General features: G+C 40.5%; 1 protein-coding gene across 3 annotated transcripts; it reads left to right on the plus strand.

The window, feature by feature from the left end:
* The first annotated feature begins 5,473 nt into the window (after positions 1-5,473).
* Positions 5,474-12,697, plus strand: mfsd6l (major facilitator superfamily domain containing 6-like). Of its 3 annotated transcripts, none has more exons than XM_020531393.2 (2): positions 5,474-5,923; positions 7,027-12,697. In XM_020531393.2, the coding sequence occupies exon 2, from the start codon at positions 7,066-7,068 to the stop codon at positions 9,004-9,006; it is 1,941 nt and encodes a 646-aa protein (XP_020386982.2). In that variant the 5' UTR covers positions 5,474-5,923; positions 7,027-7,065; the 3' UTR covers positions 9,007-12,697. The 3 variants fall into 3 exon arrangements, with proteins under 3 accessions (XP_020386982.2, XP_020386983.2, XP_048466881.1); XM_020531394.2 differs by having other exon boundaries at positions 5,474-5,642; XM_048610924.1 differs by having other exon boundaries at positions 5,737-5,756.
* Positions 12,698-26,897: the final 14,200 nt, after the last annotated feature.

Genomic DNA, 26,897 nt, shown 5'->3' on the forward strand with positions numbered 1-26,897 from the left:
GAGGGATGAGTTGCGGGAAATGCGGGAGACATGGTTGAGGGCGTTCTCAACCACTGAGGGGGGGAAGTTGTGGTCCTTGAAAAACGAGGACATCTGAGATGTACGGGAGTGGAATGCCTCATCCTGGGAGCAGATGCGGCGGAGGCGAAGGAATTGGGAATAGGGGATGGCATTTTTGCAGGAAGGTGGGTGGGAGGAGGTGTATTCTAGGTAGCTGTGGAAGTCGGTGGGCTTGAAATGAATATCGGTTTCTAGGTGGTTGCCCGAGATGGAGACAGAGAGGTCCAGGAAGGTGAGAGCGGTGTTAGAGATGGTCCAGGTGAACTTAAGGTTGGGGTGGAAGGTGTTGGTGAAGTGGATGAACTGTTCGAGCTCCTCGTGGGAACACGAGGCGGCGCCGATACAGTCATCAATGTAACGGAGGAAGAGGTGGGGTTTAGGGCCAGTGTAGGTGCGGAAGAGGGATTGTTCCACGTAACCTACAAAGAGGCAGGCTTAGCTTGGGCCCATGCAGGTACCCATGGCCACCCCCTTTGTCTGTAGGAAGTGGGAGGAATTGAAAGAGAAGTGGTTGAGGGTGAGGACGAGTTAGGCTAAGCAGATGAGGGTATCAGTGGAGGGGGACTGGTTGGGCCTGCAGGACAGGAAGAAGCAGAGGGCCTTTAGGCCATCTGTATGGGGAATGCAGGTGTATAGGGCCTAGACGTCCGTGGTAAAGATGAGGTGTTGGGGACCGGGGAATTGGAAGTTCTGGAGGAGGTGGAGGGTGTGGGTGGTGTCACGGACATAGGTAGGGAGTTCCTGGACCAAGGGGGGGGGAGAAAATGGAGTCAAGATAGGTGGAGATAAGTTCGGTGGGGCAGGAGCAGGTGGAGACAATGGGTCGACCAGGGCAGTCAGGTTTGTGAATTTTGGGAAGGAGATAGAAGCGGGTGGTGTGGGGTTGGGGAACGATGAGGTTGGAGGCCAATGGTGGGAGGTCACCTGAGGTGATGAGATTGTGGATGGTTTGGGGGATGATGGTTTGGTGCTCGGGGGTGGGGTCATGATCAAGGGGGCGGTAGGAGGAGGTGTCGGAGAGTTGGCGTCTGGCCTCGGCGATGTAGATGTCAGTGTGCCATACTACAACTGCGCCTCCCTTGTCCGTGGGTTTTACGGTGAGGTTGGGATTGGAGTGGAGGGCTGCACGTTCTGCAGGGGAGAGGTTGGAGTGGGTGAGAGGGGTGGAGAGGTTGAGGCGATTGATGTCTCGATGGCAGTTGGAGATGAAGAGGCCGAGGGAGGGTAGGAGGCCTTGGGGTGGTGTCCAGGAGGAGGGGGTGTGTTGGAGGCGGGAGAAGGGGTCAGTAGAGGGATGGTTAGGTTCACGGTTGAAAAAGTAAGCGTGGAGGCGGAGGCAGCGGAAAAACTGCTCTATGTCCAAATGTGAGCGGTATTCGTTGATGTGTGGGTGGAGGGGGACAAAGGTGAGCCCTTTACTGAGGACTGACCGTTCGTCCTCAGTAAGGGGGAGGTCTGGGGGGATGGTGAAGACTTGGCAGGGCTGAGTGTTGCTGTCTCCTCTGGAGCTGCTGGCTGTGGAGGCGGTGGGCGGAGTGACGTCGGCATCGGCTGTGGACGGAGTTGCGTCGGCGGCTGTGGGCAGGGTTGCATCGGTGTCGGTGATGGGCGGAGCGGTGTCGGCGGTGGGCGGAGCGGGGTAGGCGGCAGCAGCGGCGACGGTAGGTGCGTCTTCAGTGTCTGTGGTGTTGGCCTTGGAAATGGAGGTGGTGGCATCAGCAGCGATGGCGTTCGCTGTCCTGGAAGTGGGGTACCCGGCGGTGGCAGATGTGACGTCATCTGTGGGTTCTCCGGCAGTGGCCTCATGGCCAATGGCGGCGGGCAAATTGTGGGTAAGGTCCTGGGTACGGCTGGGGATTTGGGAGGTGGAGGAAGCCCATTTTGGGTGGTAGGCACCAGTAAGTTTACTGTACTTACGGTTTTCAGTGTCCAATAAAGCTGAGTAGAATTGTGAGTTCAGGTTGTGGATCCTATGAAGAATAATAAACAGGAGAGGTCCTTTGCAGGTCTGGGAGAGGGAGGCTCTGAGCTGGAGTAGGTTATACTGCATCCACTGTACCCGTTGTGGCCTCCTCTACATTGGGGAAACCAAGCGGAGTCTTGGTGACCGCTTTGCAGAACACCTATGCTTGGTTCGCAATAAACAACTGCACCTCCCAGTCGCAAACCATTTCAACTCCCCCTCCCATTCCTCAGACAACATGTCCATCCTGGGCCTCCTGCAGTGCCACAACGATGCCACCCGAAGGTTGCAGGAACAGCAACTCATATTCCGCTTGGGAACCCTGCAGCCCAATGGTATCAATGTGGATTTCACAAGCTTCAAAATCTCCCCTCCCACTACCGCATCCCAAAACCAGCCCAGCTCGTCCCCGCCTCCCTAACCTGTTCTTCCTCCCACCTATCCCCTCCTCCCACCTCAAGCCGCACCCCCATTTCCCACCTACTAACCTCATCCCGCCCCCTTGACCTGTCCATCCTCCCTGGACTGACCTATCTCCTCCCTACCTACACTCACCTTCACTGGCTCCATCCCCGCGTCTTCGACCTGTCTGTTTCCTCTCCACCTATCTTCTCCTCTATCCATCTTCTATCCGCCTCCCCCTCTCTCCCTATTTATTTCAGAACCCCCTTCCCCTCCCCCAATTCTGATGAAGGGTCTAGGCCCGAAACGTTAGCCTTCCTGCTCCTATGATGCTGCTTGGCCTGCTGTGTTCATCCAGCTCTACACCTTGTTATCTTTGAAAAAAACAATACGTCCCTGTGCTAATGGTTGCCTAGCAACCCTTTCAGGACTAGAGTTCTGTTTGACCAAGGTGGTCACAAGAGGGAGAGATCTGAAGCTGCATGGCTGTCTCTCTCTTTCTCCCTCCCTCCCCCCTTCCCCAGTTATCTTGGGAATCTGACACTTTCCAAATCTCAAATTGTCTTATAAACCATGAAAAGTTGAACTGACCACTTTCCAAAGACTCTGATCCTGCTTGATTTTATTCCAACCTGAAAACCTTCATCCCGCTTGATTTTATTCCAACCTCAAAACCTTCGATCAGTCTTTGGCTGTCAGCATTTCCATTTTATTGACAATAAATTGTTTTTTATTCTTTTGTCGTTTGTTTCCAGACAGATTTTTAAAATTTTGTTTCTTTTTTAAATAACTCCTCTTTGCAGAGTCTGTTATTCTTTGTGTTTGTGTGAATGTTTTTGTTTGGAGAAAGTAGACATGATTTGGAGAACATCAGACAGGCTGCGCATGCACACAGCTATGCACTTGGAAGGAACATTACTCCCTATCTCACCAGGCTATTGCTATCCTCCTGCAGTTTACCACTGCACTCCTCACTGTTTACTACCCTACCAATTTTCACTTCATCCACAAACTTCTTGATCATATTCCCTACGTTTTAAATCCAAATCATTAATATACACAACAAACAGAAGTGGCTCCATACTGAGCTCTCCAGAACTCCACTGGAAACACATCTCTAGTCACAGAATTGGCATAGAGGCTCAGTGCAAAAGACAAAGGGTTGTTAATGGTAGTGAAAGAAAAAAGAGATGTAAATGGATGTAAATTAAGGGGTGAAAGGGAGAGAACGTACTTGACCAACTGCTCTAACATATCAGGTTCAGTGTCAGATTGTACTTTATAATGCTCCTGCAAAGCTTTTTACCTGTTTTATTGTGTTGCAGGTGCTATGTAATTACGGGTTATAATTTAACTGGAACACTCAGTACAAAACAGAAAATGCTGGGAATACTCAAGGTCTGGTAGCATCTGCAGAGCGATAAAAATAGATAACTTTTGAATATCGTGACTTTTCTTCACGTCATCAGATACCACTTGAATCAAGGATGAAGTACAATTGTGAATTTCAGCCAGGATCTTCATGTGACAGAGAGATTAGTACACAGAGATATTCGGTTGCATGGGCAGGAGTCCCACGAGATCGTGGAATCCAGAGTACAGATCTGCTCCTTTGCTTTTCTTCTCAGGTGCCACACTGCCTCTTTGTGAATCCATTGGGACTCCAAATATCATGCAGCTTGATGGAAATTTGTTGTCATTCTGAACATGTGGATCAACAATACTGTGCTTCAAGGGCAGCTTTGGGGTATCCTTTTAGAGTTTTGTGCTCCTCTGGAATGTTTGTCATTTGAGTGTTGAGAGAACATGACTTGCTGGGGAGTTAGTTTTCAGCCATCCAGGCACTGTATCTAGGCCATTTTTGCTTGAATTCTTTTTTATCTTCATTCATTGGATGTGGGCATTGCTGGCTAGGCCAGCATTTATTGCACATCACTCATTCTGCTGGACAACTAACTATCTTCTTGAATCTCTACAGCCCTTCCAGTTTTGGGACACCAAAATGCTGTTGGGGAGATCCATAATATTTACTCAGTTACAGTGAAAGAATGGTGCTATATTTTGACGTGAGGGTAGTGCGTTGGTTGGCGGGTAACTTGCAGGAACTGTTGCTTCCGCATATCTGCTACCACTTTTGTTCTAAATCATTGAGTTTATGGTTTTGAAAGGTGCTGTAAGAGAACCCTTGGTGGACTATGGCAGTGCATCTTGTAGATGGCACACATTGCTGCCACTGTGCATCAGGGAGTGATTTTTGAAGGTGATGGATAGGGTGCCAGACAAATTCAAGGAAAATGCTAAGAATCACTACGAACTCTTTGTGATAATTAACTTGATAAAAGCATTGATTCAATAAATCGTGAGGGCATGAAAATTTGAATGCCCAAGAAATTTCAAAACAATTCTGCAATTGCTTTACAATGGTATCACTGCATCTGTCAAGGACAGCCTTCGACCCTGTTTCACATGTTCAATAAGAATCGGATACGATTGCCTTCAAAAATCCAGATTTGAGCCCAGCAAGGCTGTGTGATAACGCTCTTACGTATAGAATCTATTAGAAAATGGCTGTTCACCATGGTGTCAAAGATCAACTACTCTGATGTCAATCAGTTTAGATAACGCCTAGCTGCAGAACTCTTTAAACTCATTGCCCCCGAACCAAATTGGAATGTTCTGCTGGAGCAAATCAAGGATCCCATCCATCCACAAAGCTGTAACGACCTCCTTGTTACACCATGCGATGCAGGCAGCCAGTAGATGGTGCTGCTGAGGGAGGTCATATTCCGCCGGGGGAGCAGCCAGTACTCCCAGACGCCCACCAGCGGGTCCTCGAGGGTATGATCCATCGGGCGGGAAAACAAACCGAAATCTCTTTTTGAAAAGAAGACAGTGCACGCGTGTGGGATGGGGGCGGGGTTATCTAGTAGCCTAGCGCGGGGAATTACGTGGTGATAGACATGGGGCGGGGATAACATGCACGTGCCCCGCACTCTGCTCGCTCATTGGGAGGCCGGTGTGAGTGACGGCTCACCCGCCCCACCCATTCCTCCACTCCACTCTCGCTGGACGTTTGTACGAGGCGACCCCGGTCTGAAACTTCAGCCACGATCCGTCAAACGGGCCTGGGCAGTGAGTCGGTGGCGGCTGGCTCCCGGGAGGAACAGCTGGGAAGAGGCTTTGGTTTTTGAAAGTTGTCTTGCTTTCATTTGCTGAGGTGCGAGATCACATCTGAGTCTAACATTTCCTGTTAATATTTCCTCATTAGCTTGGATTGGCCGACCTGTCCTGGCTGTAACATTTGCCCCAAACAAATTTCACATTTTAATCGGTAGGCAGCGAAGGAGGGACGTTTTGCTCTTCATGTTCTAATAACAACTTGCATTTGTGTCGTGCTTGTATCGTCGACAAATATCCTGGAGCGGCTTCACCGAGATACTCGAATGTTAACTGACCCGAGGAGACGTTAGGAAGGGGTGATCAGCAGTTTGGATAGAGGTTAGTTTATAGGAAGGTGTTATAAACAATAGAAAACGAAGTCATAACGACAAGTTGTTGGGAAGAAGAGGGGGAGGAAGGAATGATTTGGTGGAGGTTATAACAATAGGATGACACCATGAAGGGCTTAATAAATAATAAATCAATCCAAGGCTTTGAGAGGAGCGAGGTCCAGAGTGGGAAGGAGACGGTGCCAGGTAGGTACTGGGCAGGAGATAATCTGGCTGAGTTGAACTTACAGTGAGGTTAATCAGTGAAGCATAGTCATAGTTGAGGGGCTTCAACGTAAATGAAGACTTGGGATTGTTTTAGGGGGAGGGGTGTACCCTGATGTTACTGGTGTAGAGGTTGGAAGGTCCTTGGATGGAGAGGAAGCACAATCCAAGATGCAGGAAAGATGAAGAGGATATGTGGTGAATGAAAACAATGTGGTCAAAGACTTGGATTTTTTGCAAAGGGGTGGTAAATAATGTAGCACAGTCTCAGATTACATTTTTGAGGGACATTTTAGTTCTGTGATAAGGGAGAAACTTGATTGAGAACATCCCAATGGGTTTGACGCATTGGGCTGGGTGGAGAGTTTAGGGGATGTAAGTTGGAGATGGGCATGGGTTCAGTAGGTAACAATATTCAAGAAGAAATGTTACAATATCAGGCATCATGTGGGATCCAAATGGGATTTTGAATGATCTACAGATTAGTTGGAATGGGTTCAAGGAAGTCCCATGGACGAGCTTGTAAAGGGAAAACTGGCAGATAGGAGAGGAATTGGAGAAAACTAGAAGGCTAGGGCAGAGGAATCTGGAGTAAGCTTTGCATAGAGAAGCAATTGAATGAATGTTCTTAATAATAGAGCTAAAGACCTACTCATTTAGGAATGGATGAATCAGTTTATGAACATGGCTGGTAGTGGAGAAAAGAAACTGGAAACTATTGTTGATCTCCAAGATAACCCAAATAGAGCATGTAAAAATAGTTTAATTGCTTTGCTGGATAGACATTTCACATTTTAATTGGGAACTGTGTAATATGAAAGATATATTGTTTAGAGATCTTGAATTAAATCCACTTTTTGCCTAATTTTTTTGGCTGTTTTTTTTCAGATTACCAACTGGAATGTTTGTTGGGAAAATTATAGAGCCATGAAGAGAAACAAACAGTGGAATGTCAGCAAAGCACTGGCTCTTGCCAGTCTCTATCACTTTCTTCATAGTGCAGCAGCAGCCTGTGTAGTTCCATTCCTTACTATATACTTCAGGCAGCTTGGATTGACTGCACAATTTGTTGGCATTATCATGGGAGCAAAGTATTTTATCTTCATGCTTTGTACTCCCTTTTGGTCTTACTGTGCTGGGCGCCATAACAAAAGAAGAGTTCTTATACTTGGTTCCTTGTTGTCATCAGTAGGAGCAGGCCTTCTATTCACACTCATTCCACCTATAGATAAGGAAATAGAATACAAATTCTGTAACAGAAGTATATATGCAAAAAATGGTTGGAATCAAAATACAAGACCAGAAGTCAAAGACCATATCAGTGACATTAAGATGAATAAATTTGCACATACCATTCTTCCAACAGTAGTGAATGGTGCTTTAACAAGCCATCCTAGTTCAACACTTCAAGCTGAAATTGAAGAAAACCTCCCGGGGCTGACCACTGTTGAAGCATCTATTACAAACAGAATCAACCCTCTAAAACAGCCACACAAGACTGAACTGAGCAATATTACATATTTGTATGTATCAACTCCAGAAAATAGGGGTAGTACACAAACTGGAGATGATAATCGTCAATCAAAGTTGAACCAATTTCTACAGATGAAAGAGTCTGGCCATGTAAGAACCCAGGGAGAATCTGCCAAGCATCTTTCTTTTAAAGAAGATCACAAGGAGAAAAACAGCACTTTAGATGTTTACTCTAGTTCAGTTAACAGTGGCATCATGAAAAGGGATGTTGCTTTGGAAACTGGTTCTGAAGACCGATTAGAAAAGCAGCACATTAACACTGAGCCTGATCACAGTTTTAAAATTCTAGATAACCAACACCAGACACTCGTGCTTATTTTACTAGCTGTGGCTCTATGGGAGGTTCTAGCATCAGCTTTGGAGTGGGTTGCAGATGATGGGCTCTATGACTATCTGGACTTCGTTGACTCTGTTGACCGTTATGGTAAACAGTGGATTTGGGGTTACTTGGGCACAGCTGGAGCAGCTTTTAGTATTGGGATTCTTGTGGATAGGCTGCACTGTTTTATTAATGCATATACTTCTAGGATTGCAGTGCACTTTTATGGTTATGCAGTGTTGATTACATTGACACTTGTTGTTGGTGTGTTCTATCCAATTCACACAGCTAAGAAAAATGACATGATAAACCGCACTGTCAAAGGGTTGCATCTGTTGGGAGGTGATGGAAGGGCTATGTTATATGTGATCACAGTCTTTATCACAGGAGCTATTAGATCTACAATAAACAACTTCCTGTTCTGGCAAATGCAGAACAATGGAAGCAGTGAGGCTTTTATGGGCATTGCTGTAGCAATTGGATTTATAGCTGAAGTTCTACTTTATCTTTTCAAGGACAAAATGTTAAAGATCCTGTCATTCTCTGGATCAGTGGCATTTGGACTTGTATGCCTCACAGCCCAGCTGCTTTACTATTCATTCCTCTGGTCCTCTTGGGCAGTATTGCCTATTCAAATCCTGAATGCTTTTAGCAATGGTGCCTTGTGGTGGGCTGTTTGGGGTCAAGTTAATGATCTAGCTACCCCTGGTATTGAAAGAACACTCCATAAAATCTACCATGTTTTATCCTTTGGTCTAAGTGCAAGCATTGGCAGTGTTTGCAGTGGCTTCATTGTGAACAGTTTTGGCATAGAAAGACTTTATCAAGCATGTTCAGCTATTGCTATGGTTTGGTTAGTAGTCTTCCTCATTGCACAGTCAAAAATTCCTCGGCAAAAGAGGGTAAACTATTCGCAGCTCTTAGCTGATACCAGTGATATGAGTGACTCGGATGATGAGCAAGGTAAAGATTGGCTTATTACAGCTCTGAAAAATGATGACTTTTTACAGAAGTAGTTAGTCTTAATAGGTTTATCTCTTTAGTCCATTCCTTGTTGAATATATATGGAATCTTTATATTTAGCACAAATGTCCTGGTTGTTGCTTTAAAGTCTAAGCCAAAGTGGACATCTGGAATGTAAATTTTCAGATGACAACTTAATAACCCATTAAAGGTTAAATGATTTGTGCTTTTCAAGATTAGTATGCTAATTCTGTTTGTGTGATTCTCTTTTGAGGGTGGCTCTTTTAGCCGCAAGTTTATGGGATAGAGATTTATTTTTAAAAAGGTAAATTATGGGAAGTTTATAATTTTTGAATAAATGAGTATATTTGTTTTGAGATGGAAATGTTCCTTCAGTAGTTATCAAGTCATAACCTCAATGATCAGATGTTGTTGCCTATAGGGGTGTCTTCGTAAATGTAATATAAGGCTATTGTATGATATACTTCTATGCGTATTGAATGCTAACAGAACCAGAATTATTCTGGATTGACTGTTTTCTCGTCCATTGCTTGAAATGAGACAGGCTGGTAATACAGATCTCCCATTTATGCTGTATCTAATGTACAAATAATTTAAATAGGAAAATTGCATTTATACAGTACCTTTTTATCATGCAGTCATTCATTTGTTGTCACTTCGGCCTTAGTGGGATCACTTGTCATGCTTCTTTCTGGTTTTCTTAAAGCCTTTCTGTCAACATTTCCAATGTTATCCATCCCATCTAATTTTATTACATCTACTGTTTTTATCCTCATTTTCTCTTTCAGTTGATGGTAGAACAAGCTGTCTTTCTTTGTGTAAAATCTCTGCTTGGCAGTCTCTCCCGCTCTCTCTCTCTCACTCTTGCTCTCTCGTTCTTGCTCTCTCTCTCTGTCACCTCCTCCCCTCGTCTAAACTACTTGGTAATCCTTTTGATTCTTGGTCTACACTACTCATTTGTCTTTCTCTTCAACTGATTCTGAGCATTCACTGTTGTACCCATATTTCATTTGTTATCCTCCTTTCACTTTCTTCAGAGTCTAACTCTTGCAGCCACAGCGTGTAACACCCCACACTAGTGATTGGACTAGATATTTTTCCGGATTTGTGCTCATGCTTTTGAATTTTAAGACACAAGTTTAGATCACTGGTCATGCCTTTTGTAGCTAATCTAACGTGTATTTCAATCTTGGAAATAACTTTATTTATAATTAAGTCAGTTTCATTGAATTTGTCTTCTTTTTATCACGATACTTCCAATCTTGACTTCCATTGCCATTTAGTCTCTTGATGTTGGTCTTTGCCTAATTTATATAATCAGTTCAAAAGATGCTGTCTTTTGAGTAGGCCTGCTATAGTTTCTAGCTGTTTCTTTATTTTGGCCATGTGCAGTATCATGTGGTATGATGTGGCTACATCTCTCTGGTAACTCTTCCTGCACCATCCTAATTTCTTTTCTCATCATAATGTCCTCATCACATTCCAGAAATGCATCTTACCCAATTCATTACATACATTGTCCTTGTCCTACCTTTTTCTCATGATGCTTTTCATTTTCTACCACATTCCCTAATACTGGGGACATCAGTGGAAGCTGTCCACAGCCAATTTATACTTGCTCTAATTTCATTGGAAGACATTTCTAGCAGTACATTTTAGTAAGTTCCCTGTTTTTACTAAGTTCCTGTTTACCCTTTTTGGTGGGAAATACTTGATGATATGGATATGATAAAGAAATGTTGAGGCTAGTTTTTTTTTTAAAGTGAGATGTGAGCAATTCCATAATTTATGCTGTTCATATTTTAGATTGCATTCAAGTTTGGGAATCCTAGAGAAGTAACAGAATCGTATGTTTGTCTTGGTAGATTTTCTTGTTAGGGATTTTGATCAATAGATATTATACTCGGGTTAGACTTTAAATAAAAATGGAAAATGCTGAAGATGCAATACTGGTCCCTTGGCATTTGCAAGCAAAAAGACAATGTTTTAAACTGTCAGAATTGATGGGAGCAGAATTGAAAATGAGCAAAGGAGAAAAATCATAAAAGTCGCATACAGATTTGCCAACTGCAGTTAAAAGCAGGCAGCTATTTTTTTTTACATAAACCAGAAAATGAGGTGCAAGATGATTTTTCAGTCTAATCAGTTGAGTGTTAATATCATATTATGCTGCAGCAAGTGTTTTCTCTAATGCCAAGTATACAATTGAGTCAGGAATCAACAGGTCAGTTAGTATGTTTAGCATTTGTAGATTAATTATTTTGTCAGCTTAAAATAGATTTATTTTTCTCATGGAGTACCTGCTTAACAGGTTGTTGGCAACTCAGTTCTTAAAGTTTGTGTAAAGCAGCTGTACAAACACCAAGTTTGCATTTTTAATGCCTGGCCCTTGGTAAGTTAGTTAATCAAAGCTGCACTAAAGAACTCAAAATTCTTACAAAATCTGCCTGATATTTCTCGTTCTTGATTGTGATTCAGTAATGCCTTGCTAAAAAGAGCACAACTGAATATTTGATGAGGATATGATTGACGTAGGTCCTTTTCTCATGCCATTCCATAGTGAGATAACCTAATAACATTGAGTAGGCTGACATGAAGATTGACTGACTGCTTGGATAAAATTCCAGGAGGAAATAATTGCCCATTGTATGGTATGGCCATCATGAATCATTGATTTCCAGAAAGTTAGAGACTTTTTAAAAAAAAAAAAATTGTAATGGAGAGCCCCAGTAAATGCACATCCTCTGAGGACCTCCACAACATATTTTTTAAAGTTGAAAATTCTTCAGGGAATTGTTGTAGATAGAGAATCAAATAGCACAGCAGGAGACCATTCATCTCAATATGCAATTGAATGAGCTAACTATTTGCCTCACTATACTCAACATTTTCTGTTTTCATGCTGGATTCCTTTGCCATCAAAATTTGTAGAATTTGAAATGAAGGAACTTTTTAAAACTTGTGACATTTTGCTCATTTTTTTTAATATAAATCTTTCTAGATGTGGTATTGGCTTCCCAATCCAATAGAACAGAACATTCTCAGCTGGTAGGTCAGGCAATGAGCTGATCTGTTTCAAGGACCAATATTACTTCAAGACTAGGCTTGGAGTGCTTCACTCCATATATCCCAACTAAGAGTCTTCCATTTTTTTAGTACTGTACGTGATACTCTAATGAAACATGCCAATTGCACAAACAATAACTGAGGTTCCTTTTTTTTAAGAAAGAAGCCATACAGTATGGGATAGGGCAGGGGAGAGAAATGTTCTTGATTTGCAAAATTCGATACATCTTGTTTAGAAAAGTTTCATACACAATTTGGAATAGAAACTTCTTAACATCTTGTGCCTTGGCCTATTAACATGCAAACTAATTGCATAGTTTGGACTGTGGTGAACTTAATTCACACTTCCTTCAAGAATCAACTTTGCAACATCAGTGCATTGAAGTATACTGTAGCATTATAATTGCAGTTGAAAACAAGATACTGTGTATAATACCTGAACTCAGTTTAAATATTTCCCAAATACAGGTCATCAGCACTGTGGTGGTTTTTCATTTGAATGCTGAATACACTTAGCTTTTTGGGAAAAGTGTTTTACATTTTGAGATGACTGTGTTTGAATATGTAAACATTCCATTCAAGTGTTACCTTTGAGAGAAGAAAGCACTCACAGAAAAAAGTGATCTTTCATTAAAGAAAAAAGCTTAATTCTTGGAACTAATTGGCTCCTTATTTCATCGATGTTAGTTAGTACAAAGGCAGAAATAAATAAATGCTTTATTATTTCCTTTACTGGAATTGATTTACTTTTAAAAATGTGGCACTATTTTTTAAAGTTATCTATATGTTTGGTTGAATCTAGTTGGGTTTTATTCCAGTGTTGCATTTCTGAATAAGAGGAAGAATAATTAGCTACATGAACAGGAAAAAAAAGTCAGCTTCAAATATATTATCTATTGAGGTTTTCTACCAGTTAAAAATGATTGAAATGGGAAAACATTAATATACAAGTCTTATTTGTGGAATATTCTTGCACTGGTAAAATAAAGTGAAATGTGCCTTGTTCAGGGATGGATGGTATATTTCTGTCTTCCATGTAATGTTACAAATTGTGCAGTGGTTAATTGAAACTGCACTTTATCGAGTAACCACTGAATGATGGTGTATTTGGTTGTATACTAGAGCTCTAAATATTGAAAAATATATTCAATGTCTATTTAGTAGTAAATTTACTGGAAAATTATTTATTGGACTGGTGACTGGATGTATTTTTTTAATAGATGATTTTATCTAAACCTTGTCAGTTGTCATTTTTGCCTAGTTTTGTTTAACTGTTAACTCATAGAAGATATATTTTTCAATACACATAAGCGAATTCTATTCTAGAATCAATGTTGAAAGTCAAAAGAGGAAGGCATCAGTCGCAATTATTCCTAGAATATACGTACGCTTCAAGTTTTTGACAAAGAAACAAAGAACTGCAGATGCTGTAAATGAGAAACAAAAATAAAATTTGCAGGAAAAACTCCACAAATGTGGCAGCATCTGCGGAGTTTATTTTTTGGGTCCAGTGAGCCGCCTTCAGAACGGTAAAATAAGAACATTCTGAAGAAGGATCACCAGACCTGAAAGGTTGACTCTGCTTTCTCTCCACAGATGTTGGCAGACCTGCTGAGGTTTTCCAGCAATTTCTGTTTTTTGTTTTTAAGTTTTTTGACATTTTGAAAGTTTAAAAATGATTAGGTTCCAATTATGAAAAAAATGTTTTGCACTATATTTGAATTGTTTCAAATTAAAAATGCAGCTTTGGTTAAGAACATTGCTTAGCCATCAATTGGAGAGTACTAGTGTATGTTTAACATAATTTATTTTGATTTTGGTTTTCAAGAATATGATAGTAGATGTCGGCATATGTCGACCTTTGAAGCGTCTCATTTGGTGTACAATGGTTCTAAGAGAACCACTGGTGTCGGTGGTGAAGTGTAATTGGTGTCTGATGCAAAGGGTGGGCGTGACAATTTTTACATTTTGCAGTACAGACCATATCACCTGCATGATCCTTTGTGCCCAGTTATAAGATAACTTAAAAGTAAGACATGCATTTCTGTTGTCAAAAAAGAATTGAAGCTCACTCCTGTGCACACAGCATGTTCTGGCTGAAAGGAGAGTTGATTTAAATACTAAATATATACACAAACATGATTTTTAGGGCTGGAAAATGGGGTTGTCTTATGCCCTGGCTGACTCATGCACCAAGTTTTATAGTCTATTTAACCAGAAGAATACAGTAGAATATGCTTTAATTTGTAAGTGATTTCTCTGCTAGAGCTTTGATTTAGTTTCTGTAAGATATTGACTGTTTCTATTTGTCTACTGCTTAATGTTGAGGCAAGATGGTTTTCAGTATATCCATATGGTTTAATTGTTAGCTTATTCAGGTTATTGCCGACTGATATCTGCATATTTTGTTTGCTAGAGGAATATGCAAAAATACAATAAACAGATTTGTCTGCTGCAGCCATCATTTGCCATAGGTATCTGATAACTTCTAAATTAATGTTTTGATCATCTTGTTGAGTACCAGTAAACACGCCAGCAGGAAAGATTTTGAGGAATCCAATTTATGTTCACAAGTTCACAACTAAAAGACAATTTCTATAATCTGTTGAAACTAGTGATTTCAGGGAAAATCCCAAGAAAACTCAAATCACCAATTTTCTGTGGTCTGAGCTACATGTGCCTGAAGTCCCAGTCAATGTGACTGACTACCCTCTGAAATGATCGAACAAGCTACTCAGTTTATCAATCTCTTACAGAAAATTCCAATGATAGTAAAATTGAATAAGTCATTAGTTGTTGGTCTAGGCACCAGAAATGACAATGACACACTCATTACTAACAATGGAAATTTTTGCCAGAATTGGAAGGGCTGTCACACAATAATCAAGATCACCTGAGTCGTATTTTACAGCAAAAATCCCAGATTCATCCATGACCACACTAGATATGACAATAAGAACACGCTGTAAGAAAAAAAAGTCCATTGATTATATTGAGGATCTGATAACTGTAGCACTTTGTATCTGGTACAATCTGGCCCAAAAAAAGCCATTTCTACTCGCTGTAGTAGTTCCAGCTCGTGCTTAATCTCAGAACCATGGAATAGGAAGTTCTCTGAATAAAGACGACTGAAGGCCATTTCACCATCTCTGCCTCTCTCTCTGGCTCGCGGTACAAGAAGAGCCTCAACATGATCTGTTGCAATTTAGCAGATCCTTCAGAGATGGTAATACAGTGATTTACCATCAGTGTATTGTGTACAGGCCTCAAAACAGTAGTCAGGAGCTGGGGCTCAAGATACACCAGGAGATAGAAAAGGTGTGTAAGAAAGGCAAAGTCACAGTGATCGTGGGGATTTCAGCAAGCAGGTGGACTGGGAAAATCATGTTGGTAGTGGGTTGCAAGAAAAGGAGTTTGTGGAGTGTCTGAGATGGCTTTTTGGAGCAGCTTGTAGTGGAGCCCACAAGGGAACAGGCAATGCTGGATTTAGTGTTGTGCAATGAGGCAGACTTGATAAGGGAGCTTAAAGTAAAGGAATCCTGAGGAGGCAGTGATCATAAAATGATTGAATTTACTCTACAATTTGAGAGGGAGAAGATAGAATCAGAGGTATGAGAGAGGAGCTGGGCAGAATTGACTGGAAGAGGAGCCTAGCAGGAAAGACAATGGAATAGCAATGGCAGGAGTTTCTGGGAGTAATTCAGGAGATGCAGCAAAAATTCATCCCTAGGAAAAAGAAGCATGGTACAGGGAGGATGAGGCAACCATAGCTGACTAAGGAAGTCAGGGATAGCATAAAAGCAGAAGAGAAAGCATATAATCTGGCGAAGGGCAGTGGGAAACCAGAGGACTGGGAACCTTACAAAGACCAACAGAGGGCAACAAAAAAAAAAAGGAGGGAGATGTTTAAATACGAGGGTAAGCTAGCCAGTAATATAAATGAAGACCGTAAGAGTTTCTTTTGATATATAAAGGGCAAAAGTGGACATTGGACCACTGGAAAATGATGGTGGAGGGATAGTAGTGGGGAACAAGGAAATGGCTGAGGAACTGAATAATTACTTCGTGTCAGTCTTCACAGTGGAAGACACGAGTAATCTCCCAAAAATTCAAGAGAGTCAGGAGGCAGAGCTGAGTATGGTGGCCATCACCAAGGAAAAGGTACTAGTAAAACTGATTGGTCTGAAGGTGGACAAATCACTTGGACCAGATGGACTACACCCCAGAGTCCTAAAGAAGATAGCTGAAGAGATAGTGGAAGCGTTAATGGTGATCTTTCAGGAATCGCTAGAGTCAGGGAGGGTCCCAGAGGACTGGAAAATTGCTAACGTGATACCCCGTTTAAAAAGGGAGTATGGCAAAAGTCGGAAAATTACAGGCCAATTAGCCTAACCTCGGCCTTGGGTAAGATTTTGGAGTCCATTGTAAAGAATGAGATTTCTGAATATTTGGAAGTGTATAGTAAAATAGGGCAAAGTCAGCATGGTTTCATCAAGGGGAGGTCATGCCTGACAAATCTGTTAGAATTCTTTGAGGAAGTAACGAGCAAGGTAGATCAAGGAGAGCCAATGGATGTTATCTACCTCGACTTCAAGAAGGCCTTTGATAAGGTGCCACACAGGAGGCTGCTGAGTAAGATAAGGGCCCATGGTGTTAGAGGCAAAGTGCTCGCATGGATAGAAGATTGGCTGTCTGGCAGAAGGCAGAGAGTGGGGATAAAGGGGTCTTTCTCAAGATGGCAGCTGGTGACACGTGATGTTCCGCAACTTTTCACTTTATGCATTAATGACCTAGATGACGGAACTGTGGGCATTCTGGCTAAGTTTGCAGATGATACAAAAAGATAGGTGGAGGGACATGTTTTGAGGAGGTGGGGAGGCTGCAGAAGGATTTGGACAGGTTAGGAGAGTGGGCAAAGAAGTGGCAGACGGAGTACAACGTGGGAAAGTGTGAGGTCATGCACTTTGGTAAGAAGAATAAAAGCATGGACTACTTTCTAAATGGGGAGAAAATTCAGAAGTCTGAAGTGCAAAGAGACTTGGGAGTTCTTGTCCAGGATTCTCTCAAGGTAACCTTGCACGTTGAGTCAGTAGTCAGGAAGGCAAATGCAATGTTGGCATTTGTTTTGAGAGGACTTGAATATAAATTGGGATGTACTACTGAGGATTTATAAGGCTCTGTCAGGCCACATTTTGGAGTATTGTGTGTAGTTTTGGGCCCCATATGTCAGGAAGGATGTACTGGCCCTGGAGCGGGTTCAAAGGAGGTTCACGAGAATGGTCCCAGGAATGGAAAGCTTAACATATGAGGAATGTTTGAGTACTCTGGGACAATACCCCTTGGAGTTTAGAAGAATTGTTGGGGGGGGGGGGGGGGGGGGGGGGGGGTGGGGAGTCTAATTGAAACTTACACAATACCGAATGGCCTGGACAGTGGACATTGGGAAGATGCTTCCATTGGTAGGAGAGACTAGGACCCGAGGGCACGACCTTAGAGTAAAGGGAAGACCTCTTAGAATGGAGATAAGGAGAAACTTCTTCAGCCAGAGACTGGTGAATCTATGGAATTCACTGCCACAGAAGGCTGTGGAGGCCATATCATTGAGTACATTTAAGACTGAGATAGATAGGTTCTTGGTTATCAAGGGGATCAAGAGTTATGGGGAGAAAGCAGGAAAATGGGGTTGAGGAACTTATCGGCCATTATTGAATGGCGAAGCAGACTCGATGGGCCGAATGGCCTAATTTCTGCTCCTGTGTCTTATGGTCTTATGGTCTATTGTGAGTCCTCACATTGACTCCAGACTTCATGAAGTATCAGTATCAGATCGTATATAGTCAAGGAACCTTTAACTGATGATCAGTTACCATCCTTCCTCAGCTGATGGATCAGTATTCCTCCATTTTCAACAAAACTTGGAAGAAGCAGTAGTTGTGGCAAGAGAACATAAGTCAATCTGGATATGGAACTTAAATATCCATCACTAAAAGTGGTTCAATAGCTCATACCACTTCAGGCAAATCTTGAAGGATATACCTGTTACACAGGGCTTATTGCAAGATCTGAGAGATCCAATAAGAGAGAAGAACCTACTTTGTCCTTTTCGATCTACCAGTCGCATGCATCTATCCATGACAGCATCACAATGATCATCACAGTTGTTGTGAAGTCTAATTTCTTCACAGGAATACATTCCATTGTGTTGTGTGGTATTACCACTGTGCTCAATGATTCCGAAGTTTCAGAAAAGATCTAACAACTGAAAACTGTAAACCTATGAGGTTCTGCGGGCCATCAGCAGCATAATTGCATTTAACTATAATCTTTAACCAGTTGTGCCAGTCTTCAGCAATTCAATTCAGTGTGCACAGTATTAGGAAATGGCTGAAGATGCAGGATACAATCAATGACGTGAGTACACTTTTAATTCAAGATTATTACACAGCTTTTTCCTGACTGGTTAATGCTCTGAAATAAAAGCTGAAATTAAAAAAAATCTTTTAATTAAGGATTAATGTCTCACTGAAGAGCCTCAGAGCAACAACTCTGAAAGCTTTGCTCACATCTTGATAGCTGAGACACATTCCACTACAGCAGCTAAGACAATTCACAACATTCTAAATCAGGTAACATAGAACTTTTTTTGTAAACAAATAAAATCCATGTGCACTACCTCCAATGATTATGGATACTTCCTTTAAAAACAAATCTAGAATGAGGACTTGCATTTTCCCCAGGAACCAATCAATTATTTTAATTCTTTGGTAGTATAGAAGTTGAGTATTGCTGAAAGAAAACCAGCAAGAAATAAAAAAAAATTGTTGAAGCTTTCCATCTTGCACTCATCAGGACAATTCACAAGAATACCAATATAAGGGGAAAACCAATATATATGTAGTACGAAGTGAGTTCTGTTTTATTAGTAAATTGGACTCTGGTAGAATACAGCAGTTTATGGTTATTGACAGTTAACTGCTGAGCTTGGTTTAAATTTTAAGCCAGGCAGGTTGACTTTGGTCAATGATTACACTGTGAAGTTAGCTAATGGATGGGTGTGTGCATGAATTTGTGGGGATATCAGAAGACTGGCTTATCTGAATCTTCACTTTATACAGTATTATTGATCAATAAAATACCTACAGAGCAAAACTTAATTTCTCTTAATTCCATGTTCTTGTCATCTGTGATTAGTAAAAGGATTTAAATTGTTTTTCACTTGCTTGTGAGACAGGCCATCTTTACAGTGGAGGGAGAAAAAAACAAGTTTCAATGGGGAGGAATCGTGTGTTTCCATGTGTTTGAGTTGCATTGCAAGTGTATCTGCATGTGCAGATAATACTCGGGCCATTTTTTAATGATAACGGCCAATTGCCTTAGTAGGAAGATTTGTTTTTTCATATTAATTCTTTTCACACATCTGAAATTTTGTAACGTAGAATATTTAGTTCTCTACCTTCAGAAGTAAAATCTGTTTAACTAAATTTTAAGAGCAATAGAGCTGTGAATAACATGGTTTTCATTAGCAGCCTTAAAAAATAATGAAAGAGCAAGCTGCCGGTTCATTAACTCCGTCCAACGTTATAGAATATTGTATAAGACGAGGAGATTGCAGTAACATACCAGTTTCTATCAGCGTGTTCTGAAAGATTAATTAGTATCTGATAGAATTATTTTCACTTAATACCCAAAGTTAAGCAATATTTGCTTTCCGTAAACATGCTTTTTTATTGTATATTTTGTCTGCTAATAATGCAGCCTATCATTTTCCCGGCATCAGTAACTTTCAAAGCAGTCCACAATTTGGATCAGTGATTGAATCTTTAAAGGCCAATATGGCACCGCATGGGTCTGCAGGGCTCGGTGATGGGGCACCTGCTGTGTGTCATTTACATCAATGATTTAGGCTTGAATGTAGGAGGGCTGATTATTAAATTTGCAGAGGAAAAAAAAATTAATGGGATGTTAAATAGTGAGAGTGATTGCCTTAGATTACAGGAGGATATGGATGGGCTGGTCAAATGGGCTAAGTGGTGGCAAATGGAATTCAATCTGGATAAATGTGTGGTGATGTACTTGGGCAGGACAAACAAGGTAAGGGAATAAATGATGAACAGTAGAAACTTAGGAAGCTCCAAAGATCTGAAGGACATTGATACACTAGTCACTTAAGTTATCAGAACAGATGGCTAAAGTGGTTAAGAAGGCATATGGTAGACTTGACTTATGCTGTAACTCTAGCTACTGCTTAAATAACCTGCTATAGAGTATCGTGTGCAGTTCTGGAGTCCACATTCTAGAATGGATGTGACAGTGTTGGAGATGGTGCGGAGGAGATTTACTAGGATATTACCTGGGCTGGAGAGTTTCAGTTATGACGAGAGATTAGACAGACTGGGTTGTTAGAACGGAAGAGATTGAGAGAGGACTTGACTGAGATGTATAAAATTATGAGGGGGATAGATAGGGTAGACAGGAAGAAACTTTTTCCCCGTGATGGAGGGATCAAATGACTGGGGACACAGATTTAAGGAGATTTAGAGGAGACATGAGGAAAAGCTTTTTCATCCAGAGGATGGTAGGAATCTAGAACTCTGCCTGTAGGGATGGTAGAGGCAGAAATCCTCATCACATTTAAGTGGTATTTAGATGTGAACTTGCGATGCAAAGGCATACAAAGCTATGGGCTAAGTGGTGGAAAATGGGATGTGAATCAGTGGGTGGTTGTTTTTGAATGGCATGGATGCAATAGGCCAAAGGGCCTTTGTCTATGCTGTAGATCTTTCTGACTCTATGACAGCTATTAAAGAACATTATTGCCTTCTTCTGTATAAAGCTTAGGAGTAAAGCAGAAACCAGGGAACTGAAGATAAACTCTGAAAATAAATGCGTATACAAATTAAAGTTGTGATGAATTTCTTTATATAAAAATATTCCCTTTTTATATTTAACATAATCACAAGTCACAATTTCAAAATAATCACAAATGAAGGAATCTAGTGAGTCTTTGTTAACTAATCTAGCAACACCAAACAACTACCTCATAGTACGTCACAGTTGGATGCTACAGTTTGAGTATCTCCAATAATTCTAGGGCTTTTGCCACCTTTGCTCTTAAGAAGTCTATTCTCTTAAACTTTGTTTGAAAAATAGATAATTTTATCAATCCTATTATTGCCTTTCATGAGTCTGAAACTCTCCTCATCTGCAAATAAGTTTAATGCTGTGAATTTATCTTTTAATCATTGCATACATCTCCATAAGATTACATCTCAGTTTTATGTAGATTGACGAACTCAGTTTTTCCAGTTTCTGTTTCTAACTGAAACCTTTGAGTCTGAAATTAATACTATGGTTAACCTGAAGGTTTCTCTCATTTCTTAGGCAATGCGAGTTGAATATATTACTTGAGGTGCACTCTAACCAGAACACTCTAGCCTCAAATAATGTCGATCTTGCTAACATTGATTTTTGCCTAGCGCACGCCCAATGCAATGTAACCTGTATGCATCTGTCTAAGTCTTTTTGATCTGTACATCCTTGCTTATTATGATCTGCTTGTAAACAAAGCTTTTCACTGTACTTCGGTACACGTGACAATAAATCAATCAATCAATCGATCACAGTGATTTGATCAGAACATTGTTTGACTTGTATTCAACTGTCAAAGATTTGGCTAGCTGATTGAAAGTGAAGATTGGCAAAATCAAGGATTTCACCAGCAATCATCTTTGTCTGCACAATGTATCCTATTATTTTTCTATTTAATCAAACTAATGCTTAAAGTTAAATTTAACACTTTTAAAATTTTACCTTCCATAAACTGAGCAAGTTGGCAAGATGAGCTTTCAAATTGTTATGGTACTTGATTGAAAGGGCTATATACCTGAAAATAGTTAGAATTGTGTGAAGTACCTGATTCATATTTTCTTTTCGAGAATAGCACTATCCTGGATACTCAAATTTTTTAAAAGGATGGGGAGAACTTATGTTGGGAACATAGAAGGGTGAAGTAGCACAGAACTGCTTGAAAAGGTGTCATCTGGTAGATCTGAAGATGAATTTTCCACAGTTCCTGTGTAATACATCTATTGAACTCAAATGACAGCAGTCATGCCTTGAATTCATAGTTTGGAATGCAAGCCCTCCCAAAGACAGATCAACCTAGGAGTAGGAGTAACCTGTTTAGCCTCTTGAGCCAGTTCTACCAATTCAGTTTAGATCATGATTGATCTGCTTCTTAACTTCATTAACCTGCCTTGGTTTTATATCACTTAATAGCCTTGCCTAGCAATGAAATTTGAAATATTAAAACGTCTTTGCCTCAATTGGTTTTGAGGGAGCATTTCAGTTTCCACTACGTTGCATGATGAAGGCTTCCTCATATCACTTCTCAGTGACTTGTTCTTATTTTAAGATTGTTCCATTTTTCTGGAATTCTCCCATCGGGGAAAAAATGGTTCTCTGTTCTGTCAAAGCCTTTACTCATCTTAAATATTTAAATTATATCACCACTTAATCTTCTTGAGTGAACACAAGCCTAATCTGTAATTTTCCTCAATTTGAGTCTTTTAGCCCCAGGTCATTCTAATCAAAATGCAATGTAAGGTCAAAAGGTGAATATATCCTTTCTGAAGTGTAGACTATCACTTGAACAAAAACAAATGAATAAAACAGACTATTTCTGCCTGTAGATGGATAGAAAAGATTCCAATATAGCATTTGAATTGGAAACAGCTGTCACTTTTTGGCTGGAACGACAATCAAACATAATTGAATAGAATCTATGATTGAGGAACATGTTTCCTACACAATGGAAATACACCTTTTGAGACAGATTGCAACATTTGAACTGTAAGCAGATCTGTTTAAATAATTTGCGTTATGAAGCTACAGATCAGTTGAAGATAATTATTAAATGTCACATCTAGTTGGCCCCAAACTAATGTTTTAAGCCCCAGCTTATAAATGTTTAGAAATTCTTGCAAAATATATTTGCTATTTTTTAGAATTAAATTCTATGTTGTCACAGGAATGCAAGATGTATGTAATTTTCTTATTTCATGAATAGTCAGTATTCTCTGCATACAGAATGCCGTTGTCATGGTAGCACAGATAAAATGCTTTTATAATGAACTGAATTAGAATGATTTGGATATGTTAGACAATCTGGTCATCTAAATTCCACAGTTGCATAACCATATGTTAAATTAACATGTAAAAAGAGTGAATAGGGAATTAAATAATGTTACATATAATTACATCCCAATTGTCTACTTTTCGCTATTTATTTCAAGTCCAAATGTATTGCCTATTACAAAAGGCACCTGTTAATGTAAGTGCAGTTACTAAGACAGTTTTGTTTTCTCTGATGGTTTACAATTTCCATTCTGACCATTGCACATATTAACAGATCATAATTGAAATGGGACATTTGATTTGCCTGAAATATTGATGTAAATGATGAATAATCCAGTTCAAATATTTGGTGCAAACATATTCTTTCTAAAGTGATACTATGGCGTTTTAGTAATTTGGGGGCATGTGTACAAATGAGGGTGGCTGTATTGAAATAATCTGTAATCAACTCGTGTCACCTTTTTCCAACATACAGTATTCCATGTTTCATTTACATTGCATTTGAAATGGCCTTGAAATTTCCTCATTTCATTTCTCCTAAAAATTGTTAGTCACACATGGGACCTATATTTGAAAAATGCCCAGATGCACAATATGCAAGTTTTTGAATATATATGTATTCAATGCATAAGAATGTCAATGTTTGACAGATTCACAGATATGGTTCCTGCTGCCAATGTAACTTGCCCCATTTGACACTCGGCTGAGTCAGATTTGTGTGAGTGCCTCATAAATGCAAGCAGAATATTGGAAAATTTATGTTTTGTAGAGTCTAGTAGGGCAGTGTACTGTAAATAACCTCCAAGTAATACTTGACTATCCATTTTTCTTTACTTACAAATTCCCATCTCTACAGAAATTGTGAAGGATTGTGGGCAGAAGGCAATGTTAATTTATAGATTGCTGCTTTTCTTGGCCACTAGATGTCAGTGCTGCCATTTACAAATACACTACTTTTAGAATTATAAACACCTTGTAATTCTACTTCTGACCAGTCAAGTGTTATAGTGCTTTTCAACAGCTGTCTGGGGTGCAATGTAAAATCTAATGAGTTGGTCACACCTCTGGTTTATAGTTACGACTTTGGTAGTGGCAATAATTTATGTGAACACAAACATTAATTGAAAGTGATGTAATTTTAAGTGTCAAGCATCCTTTTCGGATGCTTTATTTGCTGGTTTCCCCTCAAACTCATGTGAATCTAGAAATAAGTTCTGAAGAAAGTGTACTGGACCTTAAATGTTAACTTTGCTTTCCCTCCACAGACGCTGCCAGACCTGCTGAGTTTTTCCTGCAACTTCTGTTTTTGTTTCTGATTTCCAGCATCCACAGTTCTTTTGGTTTTTGTATGTCAAGAAATTCATAGCTTGATTGCTGTCTCATTTCCATTACAGCGGCAATAGGCCCATCCACTTCAAGATCTTGACCTTATTCTCAAATCTCTCCGGCTGCAGTGCCTGCCTCCCTCCAGTGCCTATCAAAGAAAGTGAATCATTCACAAGTTCAGTCTCTGCTCTTTGGAGCTCTTGTTCAAGATTATATTGTCTTGTCACTTTCCTCTAAAACTTCTTACAGTATGTCCTTCTTTCACCATGCTTTAGCCTCTCATAAAGTCATAGAGTCATACAGCAAGGAAACAGATCCTTTGGTCCAACTAGTTTATGCCAACATAATTCCAAACTAAACTAGTCCCACCTGGCTGTGCTTGGCCCATATCCCTCCAAACCTTTTCAATTCATGTACTTATCTAAATGTCTTTTAAACTTTATAACTGTACCTGCATCCATCACTTCCTCTCAAAGTTCATTCTACACATGAACCACTCTCTGTGTAAAAAAATAAAATGCCCCTTATGTCTCTTATAATTTTTTTTTCCTCTCACTTTAAAAATATGCCCCTGGTCTTGAAATCCCCATCCTAAGGAAAAGACCTGCCATTCACCCTATTTATATCCCTCATGATTTTATAAACCTCTTAATCTTCTACGCTCCAGTGAAAAAAGTCCCAGTCTATCCAGCCTTTCTAGCTTCTCCTTATAACTCAAACTCTCTATTCCCAGCCACATCATGGTAAATCTCTTCTGAACCCTCTCCAGCTTAATAGTATCCTTCCTATAACAAGGAGACCACAACTGCATACAGTACTCCAGAAGAGGTCTCACCAAAATCGGTACAACCTCAACATAACATCTCAACTCCTACATGCAAAGGCCTGAGCAGATTGCTGGTGTGCATTTTGCTTAGCATCCTCTCCTCTTCCATCCTAGTCTAAAGCATTATTGAGATGTTTCCCCACTGGGTAGGCACTAAATAAATGCAAGCTGCTGGCATAGCACACAGAGCTGTTACTTGTTAAACAAATATTAGCAACCCACTGACTGTATGAGGTGGAAATCATTGGAGAAAAGGAGTCCCAAATGAGATCTGGAGTGAATGCAATATGAGACCAAGCATTTGACCTTTATTGCTCGGTGCATTGAGTAAAGGAGTTGTGAGATCATGTTGTAGCTCTGCAGGACATTGGTTAGGCCACTATTGGAGTACTGTGTGTGATTCTGGTCTCCCAGCTATGGGAAGGATGTTATGAAACTTGAAAGGGTTCAGAAAAGATTTACGAGGATGTTACCAGGGTTGGAGGGTTTGAGTTATAGGGAGAGGCTGAATAGGGTGGGGCTATTTTCCCTGGAGTGTCAGAGACTGAGGGGTGACCTTGTACAGGTTTATAAAATGATGAGGAGCATGGATAGGATAAATATACCAAATCTTTTCTCCAGGGTAATGGAGTTCTAAACTAGAGGGCATAGGTTTGAGGTGATAGGGTAAAGATTTAAAAGGGCCCTAAGGGGCAACTTTTTCACAAAGTGGGGTGTGCTTGTATGGAATGAGCTGCCCGAGGAAGTGGTGGAAGCTGGTACAATAACATTTAAAAGACATCTGAATGGGTATATGAATAGGAAGGGTTTAGAGGGGTGTGGGCCAAATGCTGGCAAATGGGACTAGATATATTTAGGATATCTGGTCAGCATGAACGAGTTGGATCGAAGGGTCTGTTTCTATGCTGTATATCTCTATGACTCAATGTGTGATTACAAGCATCAAACGGTCTCAAAACGGGAACAAGTGACTGGGGACGCAATACAAAATTCACAAGACTGAACAATTCAACGGTAGCACAAAGTGGGCCGGGGAACGGATTCCTTTCTTAAAAAAAAATCAGCCGACTCGGCGACAGTAGAAATCATTTTTTTAGAAAAGGGAGTTTGATCGGTATCAGTTAAAGAGGTTACAGGTTTGTAGAGACTGAAACTATACCAGTAATGGCATACTAATTGTGGATTGAAGGAACACAATGGGAGGAAAGACCTTTTGTCTCTGGATTTTCTCAGGATATTTGAGGTTGCAATGTTGCCGACACCCGTGTACGGCATCTGTATTATGAAAGCAGACTAAGTCACCAGTACAACCAAGCAAGGGTAAACATTAACCCATTGTAGATAAACAGTGAGATAAAGCATGAAATAGAAGCCAGGACTTTGTTTTTCAAATCGACAATTTAAAATAAAATTTAATGGTGTGAGAAAATGCTGTTCCAGTTTTAGAAATTGATACATTGCGCGCATTTTCCACAATTTGCATATTCCAATCCAGTAAAGGTGTACTTAAGTTTGTTTTTAAAAGAGCAGAATTTTTTCTCGATGAAGCATTAAGATTTGCTGCAGTCC

This window comes from Rhincodon typus, chromosome 23 (genome assembly GCF_021869965.1).
Source record: "Rhincodon typus isolate 14 chromosome 23, sRhiTyp1.1, whole genome shotgun sequence".
NCBI lineage: Eukaryota > Metazoa > Chordata > Chondrichthyes > Orectolobiformes > Rhincodontidae > Rhincodon > Rhincodon typus.